Raw genomic sequence first — 12,117 nt, forward strand, 5'->3', positions numbered from 1 at the left:
CGGAGATTGTGTTTGCAGTCTGCTGACCACTGAGTGGAGAGTGTCACAGGCTGCATCCGCGTTGGCCGAGGGGGGGACATACGCTGTTATCGCGATAACATGCGAGAATTCCCGGGGCAGGTAGTACGGACGCATGCTAACGGCTAACAGCTCAATGTCTCTGCTGCAGAGTTGTTCTTTCACAGTGATGTGCCCAGGGTTACACCATCTGTCATTCACAAACACTGCCAGTCCCCCTCCTTTCCTCTTACCGCTCTCTCTCGTCCTGTCCGCTCGCAGCAGCTGGAATCCCGGTAGTGTCACACTCGTGTCCGGAGTTAGCGGTGTTAGCCACGACTCCGTTAGCATCATGATGCTACATTGCCGGTACTCCCTCTGTGACCAGGTTAGCGACGTGAGCTCATCCAATTTATTGTGCAAAGACCGTACATTTCCAATAATTACAGAAGGAAGAGATGGTCGATAACGTCTCCTTCTCGGGCGACGGCGCTCCTTCCCAGCACGACACCCCCGTCTTTTCCTCCTCAGCTCGCTGGGAATGTCGGGTCTGTCCGCCGGCAGTACTGCTGTGGGACGCAGCGCTAACAGCTGATCCTTACTGTAAACAAAGGATCCCTGCTCTGGGTCCCCACACACGGGTGAAAAAAGTAGAAAAAAACTAAGAAAAACGACCAGAACTAGCACAAAACGGTAGAACATGGTTGCAGAGTCTAATTACTAATACGTTAGTTATAAAAAATTACGAGAGAAAAGATAAGAAAGAAAGAAACTCTGAATGAGCAGAGCTGCTGTAACAGGCTGCCGCACACGGGGGGCGCCGGAAATGTTGCACAAATGGAAGAAAGCAGTCTTACATATTTGTTTAATATGTGCCTTGAAGGACATGTCCTGGTCAAAAATGACTCCAAGGTTCCTCACAGTGTTACTGGAGGCCAAGGTAATGCCATCCAGAGTAAGGATCTGGTTAGATACCATATTTCTAAGATTTTCAGGGCCGAGTACAATAACCTCAGTTTGATCTGAATTAAGAAGCAGAAAGTTAGCGGCCATCCAGGTCTTTATGTCTTTAAGACATTCCTGCAGGTTAACTCATTGGTGTGTGTTATCTGGCTTCATGGATAGATAGAGCTGGGTGTCATCTGCATAGCAGTGAAAATTTATGTTATGTCTTCTAATGATGCTGCCTAAGGGAAGCATGTATAATGTAAACAGAATTGGTCCTAGCACTGAACCCTGTGGAACACCATAATTAACCTCAGTGTGTGAAGAGGACTCTCCATTTACATGCACAAATTGGAGTCTATTAGATAGATATGATACAAACCACTGCAGCGCAGTACCTGTAATACCTACAGCGTGCTCTAATCGCTCTAATAGGATATTATGGTCGACAGTATCGAACGCTGCACTGAGGTCTAGCAGGACAAGCACAGAGATGAGTCCACTGTCAGAGGCCATAAGAAGATCATTTGTAACCTTCACTAAAGCTGTTTCTGTGCTGTGATGAGCTCTGAAACCTGACTGAAACTCTTCAAATAAGCCATTCCTCTGCAGATGATCTGTTAGCTGTTTGACAACTACTCTTTCAAGGATGTTTGATATGAAAGGAAGTTTGGAGATTGGCCTGTAATTAGCTAAGACAGCTGGGTCTAGAGATGCTTTTTAAGTAAAGGTTTAACTACAGCCAGCTTGAAGGCCTGTGGTACATAGCTGATTATTAGAGATAGGTTGATCATATTTAAGATCGAAGCATTAATTAATGGCAGGACTTCTTTGAGCAGTTTTGTAGGAATGGGGTCTAAAGGACACGTTGATGGTTTGGAGGAATTAATTATTGAAGTTAACTCAGAAAGATCAATTGGAGAAAAAGAGTCTAAATGAATATCAATGGTACTGAAAGTAGCTGTAGATAATATTACATCTGTGGGATGATTATTGGTAATTTTTTCTCTAATGATTAAAATGTTATTTGTGAAGAAGTTCATGAAGTCATTACTAGTTAACGTTAAAGGGATGGTTGGCTCAACAGAGCTCTGACTGTTTGTCAGCCTGGCTACAGTGCTGAAGAGAAACCTGGGGTTGTTCTTATTTTCTTCAATCAGTGACGAATAGTAAGATGTTCTGGCTTTGCGGAGGGCTTTCTTATAAATCAGCAAACTATTTCTCCAGGCTAAATGAGAGAGACTTGGAGGAGAGAGACCTAATATTTAATAATCCACATTTCACTGTTTTACTCTTTGGTTCAGATGTGGATACTGTATTGTTCTTTCTTTGTGAGTTTTTATGTTTAAGTTGTTTGTTGCTGGTTTTTAGTTTGTTTTTTGTCTTTTTGGGAGCTGACACAGTTTCAATGGAGATGGGTTTTTGGGGGGGTAGCAGGAGGAGAGAAGCTGCAGAGAGGCGTGTAAGACTGCAACTCTGCTTCCTGGTCCCAACTCTGGATAGTCATATTTTGGGGGGTTTAATAAATTGGTCCATATTTCTAGAAATGAGAGCTGCTCCATCCAAAGTGGGATGGATGCCGTCTCTCCTCAGGAGTCATCAGGAGTCACCTGATGATGATGATTATGAAATGTTCCTCCCACTAACAGAACCAAAGTTCTGGGGGATTTTCTGTTTCCTCACCTGGATGATTGAGCATCAGAACATGTCACTCAGAAATGTTGTTTGTCACCTGGTGTATAGTGTGTGTTCAGATGCCGCACACAGCAGCAGCTTCTGTGAAAGCCAGGAGAGGGGCAGCCAATCAGACAAAGAAGGATTAATCTGAACTTTGAATCATGCAAAGCTGCTCTGGTAGAATAAAGCGCAGGATGTCGACATGAAACATTAAAACCACACGTCAGAGTCACAGTCCGGTCTCTCTCACACTCACACACACACACACACACACACACACACCTCTTCCTGCAGTGTTGGGCGATCATGAGGCTGAGATTGGTTTTCTGTTGGAGAGAGAGAGCTGACTGTGTGTGTGTGTGTTTGTTATATAGATGCACATGGATAGAAGCAAATGAAACAGATTGTGTCTGGTATCTGTTGATGAGCTAACACTGCCCAGCGGGACGAGTGTGTGTGTGTGTTTAATGTGCCTTCTGTTACAAAGAAAGAAAATGAGCCTTCCCGCTATTTAATGTCAACGCTTTCAGATGACAGCTCCTCACACACAGGCGTGTGTGCGTGTGTGTGTCGACATGAATGGAGGGATTTAGACATCTTTGAGTCACAGAGGAAGGAGGAGGTTTACATCTATTATCCTCGTGTGTGTGTGTGTGTGTGTGTGTGTGTGTGTGTGTGTGTGTGTGTGTGTGTGTGTGTGTGTGTGTGTGTGTGTGAGAGAGAGCATGCTGGGAAATGGTAATGAACTGGAACTGTCTCACTCTGAAGAACATTATATGTTTACAAGCTGCTCTCTGCTGACGAGCGAGAAACAAGGTGGAAGTGCGACTTGAACGTCTGTATCGATGAAGCGATTAATCAATGAGGTGATTGATTCGCTGATTGCTGGTCGAGCGTTCGGGTTTCCTGCTTCGCTCTGAGGATGTTGGTGCGTCTCGTACATCAGTAAATGAACGGCAAATGGGCCGCAGTCTTTCTGTAATGGAACTAAACGCAGTACAAACACGCGTGACCCAGTTACTCTGAATACATCATCACATGTAGGTACAAAGTACACGAGCTGATAATGTGATCACAATAAATAAGTATAAAAACCCACACCTGGAATAAATAATGGGAGAAAAAATACTAATAAAGTCTATAAATAAAAATGTCCTGATGAAAGTGATGCAGCAGTGAGTAGCAGAGTCTTCAGAGCTGATTAAACGTTCTGTGTAATTATTTCAACAACATGCTACACCCAGAGTCCTGTGGGGTCCTGTAGGGGGCTGTGGGGGTCCCATGGGGGGCTGTGGGGGTCCTGTAGGGGGCTGTGGGGAGCTATGGGGGGGCTGTGGGGGTCCCGTGGGGGGCTGTGGGGTCCTGTAGGGGGCTGTGGGGAGCTATGGGGGGCTGTGGGGGTCCTGTGGGGGCTGTGGGGAGCTATGGGTGACTGTGGGGTCCTGAGGGGGGCTGTGGGGTCCTGTAGGGGGCTGTGGGAAGCTATGGGGGACTGTGGGGTCCTGTAGGGGGCTGTGGGGAGCTATGGGGGGCTGTGGGGGGCTGTGGGGAGCTATGGGTGACTGTGGGGTCCTGTGGGGGGCTGTGGGGGTCCTGTAGGGGGCTGTGGGAAGCTATGGGGGACTGTGGGGTCCTGTGGGGGGCTGTGGGGGTCCTGTAGGGGGCTGTGGGAAGCTATGGGGGACTGTGGGGTCCTGTGGGGGGCTGTGGGGATCATGTGGGGGGCTGTGGGGATCATGTGGGAGGAAGAGACTTGAAGAAATAAATATGTGGTTAACGTTCCAGCTGATGTATGAGGGCCCACAGGTAACTGATGTGCTGACAGTCTGAAGCATTAACAGTGGAGAAAGAAGGAACTGCACGAGCCTTAAAGCAGTTCCAGTGTCCAAGCATCCAGAAGTGTTTCTACACCAGCTCTAATTTCTGTTTCTTCATCGGCTGGAAGACAGCAAGAGAACACAGGCTGTAGACTGCTCACCTGGTTAATTTAAAGCATGGAGTGGGGTTCATATCGCAGGTTTAATATTAATATGACCTTTTACTCTTTACTTCTCATTTTCCACAGTTCGTAACAATAATCATAAGATTCATTTTATATCATCCAAATAGAGAGAGGGGAAAATAACAGCCTCACTTCTAAACCACTGAAGAAGAAATGATCGTATTGATCAGGTTCTGTAAACACAGTGTAGTCGATCCTGTGATCGCATTAATGTGCCGTTAGTATGCAGCATCTCCGTGTCTCAGTCTTTAGGTGGGACTTGCTGTGGTGGAGGTGATGTTTATCCCATCGTCAGTGGGGCTGTCCGTAGATATTTGAGCCTCTGTGGATCCGAGAAAATCCAAACTTGTTTTTTGTCTGCTGTACAATCTTTGGAAATGGTTCCAAGAAATCACTCAAAGCCCACAGTTCCCCTGACATTCATGGATCAGAGAACCCCGTCCACAGCCTTAAAGCCGGGGCCTTCAGGAACAGTTTTTCCTTAATCCTGTCTGTGGTTTCACCTAAGGTAACTGAGCATCTGTCTGTCTCTTTTTCAGCTTGTCTATCTGGTCGGTCTCCTGACTGCATGCTGGTCCAGTCCAAAGAAGATGACTTTGACTGGGAGCAGGGCGACACCCGAGACCGATCGGCCACCCCCTGGATCCCTGCAGGTACTGTTTGTCTTTCAGAAAGCACCGTCAGGGCCCCGCAGTCCTCCTGCAGCTCAAAGGTTCCCTGGGTGCTCCTCAGGGAACCTTTCTGGGTCTCCTGAAGCTGGGTCTTGGTGGTGCATGCATGTCTTCCTGTGACTCTTGAAAACCCTGAAGTACGTTTGTGTTGTGACACACATACATTGGTCATCAGCATATCTTTGCCTCTCCGGTTCTGCTGTTGCTCATTTAACCAATCCTGCACTCGATGAGCCGAGGCTTATAAGTACTTAGTGTTTACAACAAGGTGCAAACCTCTGGGTGTGTCGTTAAACAGCTCGAAGAGATGCTTGGGTCTGAAAACAAACTCTGGACTCCTGAAAGCAGGAACGCCGCACTAAATGGGAAATGGCTGCATCAACCAGGTGCAAGCCTGATCCAATCACAGAGCGCCAGACCGAGCTGTGTACGCGTCGGTCTAGAACCAAGCCCTCGACCCTTTGTCAGACACACGGGCTTCACACCAACGCCCTTTAAATGGCATGTTTCTGCTCTGCACGCCAAACGGCGTTACCTGTCACTGCGTGCCACGCACCTGTAACACGGTCAGTTAGGCTAACCTCCGCCGTGCCCGTAATTCCTCCCGAGCAGCCGAGGACGGCGGTCGTAACCAGACAGAGAGGGAGTGTTCTCGCTATAATCAACTATTGTACAGGTCCTTAAACACAGCACTGCAGCGCTTTGCACCTGAAGGCAGTACTGAGGGAAAGGCTGCTGCAGCCTTCCTTTTATCTGCTATTGACCTGCCACTGTGTGTGTGTGTGTGTGAGTGTGAGCGAGCCGCCGTTTGTCACATGCTCACAGAGGTTACCCTGCTGACGAATGAGAATGCAGCACTCTTAAATCACAGAGCCAATCACGTGAGAGACAGGCTGACCGAGGACACACAGAAAGGAGGTGGTTACTGTCCTGTTTAATGTGAGTTATAGAGGAGGTGGAGGAGGAGGAGGAGGAGGCGAGAGGAGAGTTTGTCACCTTTACTCTTTTCCAATAAAAGAGGGTTTTTGTGTGTTTCACTGTGTGTGTGACTAATTGCAGCCAATCCAAGCAATCAGAGAGCAAACAGCTTCTCTCCCAGTGGACACACACAAACACACACACACACACACCCTCCTCCTCGGTTCGATCTCCTCCCGGCTGATGTGTGGAGCAGTGAGCAGGACGAGACAGGGCATTAAATCTAACACACCCTCCACAGCAGAGACCAAACTCAGCCTTCTCCCAGCCGAGCTCGCTTCGGAGGAAAAACTGACCAATCTATTCAATTCAATTTTATTTATACAGCGCCAAATCACAACAACAGTCTCCTCAAGGTGCTTTATATTGTACAGTAGATCGTACAATAATACATACAGAGAAAAACCCAACAATCATGAGCTTGTATGAGCTTATGACTTTGGCAACAGTGGGAAGGAAAAACTCCCTTTTAACAGGAAGAAACCTCCGGCAGAACCAGGCTCAGGGAGGGGCTGTGACCGGTTGGGGTGAGCCTCAGCTTCACCCCAATCTCAGTGTTGGGGAGTAACGGAATACATGTACCGCCGTTACGTATTTAAAATACAAAATATGAGTAACTGTATTCCATTACAGTTACCATTTAAAAAGGTGGTATTTAGAATACAGTTACTTTGCTGAAATAAATGGGTTACACGGCGGTATTTTCCTGTTTCATATGTTCGGCTATGCTCTCTCTATTTTTGGTTTCCACGCCCCAAACCAAACACGCATTAAGAGGCTCAAATGTCTGTGTCTCAATCTCGCCGCCCATGTCACCTCTACTTGGGGCCGCATAATGACGTGAAGACATATTTTAAAAAATTATTCACAAAACTGATTTAATATGAAGGCAGCAGGCAGAGTGTTACAGCCCTAAAGCATGTAGTCTGATGGGCAGTGTAGTCCGTGCTGCAGGGAGAATGGACTGCCGTACCCGTTATGTGTCTGTGAGCGAAGGAGGGAGAAAAAGGAAAAGTAGGAGCTGTCACCGAGCAGAAACGGGAGCTGGAAGCATGTAAATATAATAATAACCACTGCAGCCAAGAAGAGTGCCTGACGAGCCCAGTTGTAAGTAAGCTATTAAGACTGGACTGTACACCGTGTTCGTGTTTTCCTCCGAAACAATAAGTTCCGTTGGAGCAGCCTTTCAACGCCTCTCTCTGTCTCTCGCTAGCAAAGTTGACCCAGACAACAAGATAAAGCTAGTTTTCAGCTACGAGCCCGACACGAACCCGACGTATTAGCCAGAGGTCCCTGTACTACGGTTCGGAGCCGCGGACCTGTTTTATATACGCGCGGAATAGTTTCTATACGAGATCGCTGCAAAAAGTGCAGCCTTACCTAATGTCCACCTACTGTTACTCATTTATATTAAGATTTAAACATCTAGTTGGTATTGGTATGGAGAGTAACCTTCAGTAATAGTAATAAATCACACAGCAATAGTACATTCATGTAGCTGTAAAAAGCATGATAATATAATAGGTAATCCAAAGTATCCAGAATACATTACTGTCATTGAGTATCATAACGGAATACGTTACAAAATACATTTTGGGGCATGTAATCTGTAATCTGTAGTGGAATACATTTTAAAAGTAACCTTCCCAACACTGCCCAATCTGAAGCTGAGGTTCTGTTTGGAGGTGATGGGTTCCAGCAGAGACGGCTGTTATCGGGTCAGAGTTCAGAGCCGCAGTGTGGCCCTTTGTTAAAGCTGTTAATAAACCTCACTGATCTGGAGACAGTCAGTGCTAAAACATCTGGAACATGTGGAGCTTCGTGGAAGCACAGACACAAAGCAGTAACATACAGGAGTGATCTCAGCTCGTTTGTCAGTTTCAGCAGCTCACATCTGATTCTTTAAATCAAATATAATGTTTCAGGCCAATGGCAGGCGGTGCTTAATATTTGTTCTGGTGTCTTTGGGCGCATGTCTCTCTTCTGTCTGTGTCCGAGGCTGCCGAGGACCAGCGTCACTCCACCGCCTTCACTCTAAAAACAGGCACTTTATCAATGGGACTTCTGCATGTGATATCGGTGGGAGGAAAAACTCCACACAGACAGCATTCTGTCTGTGAAAGTGGTCTGGTTTAATACTGAAGACACACACAGACACACACACACACACTGAGCTGCAGCAAAGAATCGATTGACCAGTGATTGCAGGCTCCATTTAATGTTCTTATAAATGGTACAAGTTCAATCTAATCTGAGCCATGTAGCGCCGGCTCTCTCTCTGCTGTCACTGTGAACAACAGTAATCTTCCCTAATACTCTTTCCTGCTGCACACACACACACACACACACACACACACACACACACACACACACACACACACACACACACACACACACACACACACACTGTCTCAGCCTCTGGACTGAATATATTTCTTGCTCTGATTTCTTTCTGACTCCTCAGTCGTTAGCTGTTTGTTACTGCTCACGACGAGCTGAGCGAGGGTGTTAAACTTCGTCCCCTCCTCATCGTCAGCCTGTTCCAGCTGAGATTTTTAGATCATTTAACCTGAGCCTGGATAGCAACTTTGCTAATCTTTCTCTTTGGTGACTAGCACGTCTGGTCAGCTAAAAATAAACGAGTCCAGACCAGATCAGATGCTGGTAACGCCATGACATCACGGGTATATTTAGCTTCCTTACAGACCGGCTGAAGCAGCTGAGTGCAGTGAGTCAACAGTACAGTAATTATTAGTTTTGCAGGGAAAGCAGTTGAGGCAGTGGAAGATGTTCCTGAGGTTTGTTTCTAGTTTGTCAAGTTGAAAACCAGATGTTCATAAATAACAGTCTTCAGAGCCTTTCAGTGTTCCCACTTCAGTTAGTCTGGTCCATTTCTACAACCTGTTTACTCAGTTTATTAACAGCTGGGTCAGTCAGACCTGCAGCCAACAGTGACAACAGGAATATCAGGGCGCGTTTCCAGAGCTGTGAGAAAACAGGCCTGAACCGGACAGAGTCTGGACCTGAACCCAACAGGGTCTGGGCTTTAACCAACTCTCTCTTGGAAATGAGGCGTACATTTCAATGAGACTTTTTACCCGTATAAATAAAGGATAATAAATACAACCCAGCAATGTCCAGTGCTGATCGCCACACGGTCTAACCTGACTAAAGGATTCTGTGAGTAAGAACAGGAGAACCATCCAGGTGAACCGTTTATTTGCACCTATGATATTATACCCTTTTAAAAAGAGATCTTCAATTGAACCAGGATCAGGGAGGACACCCCTACAGCAGAAATAAGCACTGTTTGGGTCTTTAGAGTTCATTTCCCCCTTTATAGCACCTGTTCACATTAAGGCTTAAAGTTTGCATTATTAAGGGCGTGGCTTCTCATTTAGGGTTCATAATGAGGTCAACATAAAGATGAACTGTAAGTAATCCACATCTACAGGTTCATTCTGCTGTCTCTGGACAGTTTTTGATTGGTTCATTTGCAGGAGGACTTTGACCCGAGTCCGTTTAAAGACGATCAGAACCTTCAGATGTGGCCCCCTGCTTCTTCACAGGTGCTGTTTGCTGGTTCTGGTTCTATGAGGTTCTCCGGTCGTTGTTTATTTCTGTTTTTTGCTCCAATAAGGGTGGGAATACACACACACATGCAGACACACACACATGCCTTTTGGTGAGTGTGTGTGTCTCTGTGGGGTTCAGGGTATATTAATATTTCTAATAGGGCTGTTATCAGCTCACTGCCAGCTGTACACAGCAAACACACACACACGCAGGGAGGCTCCAAGGCAAATATATACACTACACACACACACACACTCGGTCTGTCTGTTGTGTGATAACTCCCACAATGCCTTTCTGTGTCAAAGAGACCTGGAGGTCAAAACCACTTTTTTCTCTCTGAGCGTGTGTGTTAAAAAAATACAAGCTGTTGTAAACAACACACACAGACACACACACACGAGTGTGCAGACACACAGTTTGTGGCTTTAAAGTGAATTTGAAAAGAGATTACACACACACACACACACACAGCTGCAGGTAAACAGTGTTTAAAGGTGGGTGAGGGAGAGAAGAGAGTTTAAATTTTGGACTGTTTCACAGATAAATAAGAGAAAAGAAAACTGAGTGTGAGTGTGCGTGTGTGTGTGTGTGTTTTGGGTTAATTAGTGTGTTAAAGGGTTTATCAGCGTGTCGGCATGCAGGAGATTCACTCTTTGAACATGACTCTGTGTGTGTGTGTGTGTGTGTGTGTGTGTGTGCGTGTGTGTGTGTGTGGAGCGTATAAAGCCACTATCAGCATCCTGCCAAAACCAATTAAAGCCTCATTCAGGGAGTTTAAACACATGGAGTGACTGCAGCTGAAATCCAACCAATCAGAGGAGAGGTCACACTGACACACCAGCTCCCCATTGGCCGATTTAAGTAAATGTGGGACTGCTCCTTCAAACCTGTTGGACGGGGATTCTGCCTGACGTTTGTGTGGATGCTTTCAGAAAGTTTAACACACATTCGCCTGAAATAAACCCCTAAGAGCAGGAAACACACACACACTTCCTGCTGTGTGTGTGAGAGAGAGAGTAAATACGGTGCAGCTGCCTCTCCTCACGTCTCGCTACAGCTCGGGTAATAGAATTACTGCCTCCATCTGCGCGCGTGTGTGAGCTGGGTGTGAGGTGATTGGTTTACAGATGGTAGGGGTCGTATATGATTGGCCCACAGGTGAGAGGGGGCGTGAGGTTAACGAGCAGAAGAAACGCCAGGACACGAACGGGGGCTGTGTGTGTTTGTTTCTCTTTCTGCCTATGGTCTGATTGGACGATAGCAAGAAAGAGGAGGCGGAGCCGTGTCTCAGGTGCAGAGTTTGAAGCGCTCGCTCGAGCCTTTGAGAACGTGATGAAGATCAAGTTTGGCCGAGTGTTCGATCCGAGCGCCTCCACCTCCTGCAGCTCTGATTGGTCGGTTTGGTGTTCACTCACTGATTAGCAGCAGCGTTTTCTACCACCACCACAACATGCCTCATTCACACTTTCATACAAATACTAACATTCACACTCCCATGAAAACATCAGCAGTAACTCAGGGTTCAGTGTCTTGCTTGGCCTGGAGCAGCCAGGGTTTGAACTGCCAATTGGTAGACGCTGTACCTCCTGAGCCACACCCACCCGTGTCTTTCTCCACCCATAACCTGCACCTACACGCAGACAAACAGAGCAGACCCCAGCTTTGCCCACAGGATCAGACCCTGAGCTGGGCCCCTTGGGCCCACTCACACCTCATACCTGAAATCTTTCTCTGCTGAATCACACACTGCTGTTTGCCCTGCAGCATGCCCCAGTTACTACGGAAACAGCAGACACACACAGCACATGCGTGTGTTTGCCCTGACACACCTACAACTACACACACACACAGAGGTGTGACCAAAGAAGTCAGGATAATCCCGAGGAGCTCCACAGACACGTCCACACATCAGCGACGTCGTTCACCTTTGAATGAAGGTGTTTCAGTGCTCACCTGAATCAGCTGACAGCACGCTGACACATGTGACCATTTCACAGTCTGAGCTCTGACTCTGGGTTCTTCAGGCTATGACGTGCTGGGAACTGTGACACACAGTTAACCCTGCAGAGTGGCTAAAAACGAACACAACAAGCTGCTGTCATCATTTTACAGAAACAAAGAAACATGGCATCACATGACTGTAACACAGACACGTCCAGGTCACACAGGAAATGACGCTGGACCGTCATCCAATCATTCTGCCTCGTTTCTGCTCTTCTCTACTGACTCTTTGATGTTTGAAAAATGTCCTGCAGATAGTGATGATGAGGA

General features: G+C 46.8%; 1 protein-coding gene across 12 annotated transcripts in view; it reads left to right on the forward strand.

Annotated features, from left to right (window-relative positions):
- Positions 1-12,117, forward strand: part of LOC134634073 (receptor-type tyrosine-protein phosphatase mu-like) — a 165,294-nt gene that overhangs the window by 27,828 nt on the left and 125,349 nt on the right. For all 12 annotated transcript variants that reach the window (XR_010094804.1, XM_063483121.1, XM_063483122.1 and 9 more), the window contains exon 2: positions 5,161-5,274. Coding sequence is in view for 11 of the 12 variants with exons in the window: in XM_063483121.1 (XP_063339191.1) it covers positions 5,161-5,274 (114 nt within the window). In the remaining variant the exon portion in view is untranslated. The remainder of the gene's footprint in view (positions 1-5,160; positions 5,275-12,117) is intronic.

The sequence above is a fragment of the Pelmatolapia mariae genome, linkage group LG9 (assembly GCF_036321145.2).
Source record: "Pelmatolapia mariae isolate MD_Pm_ZW linkage group LG9, Pm_UMD_F_2, whole genome shotgun sequence".
In the NCBI taxonomy this organism is placed as follows: domain Eukaryota; kingdom Metazoa; phylum Chordata; class Actinopteri; order Cichliformes; family Cichlidae; genus Pelmatolapia; species Pelmatolapia mariae.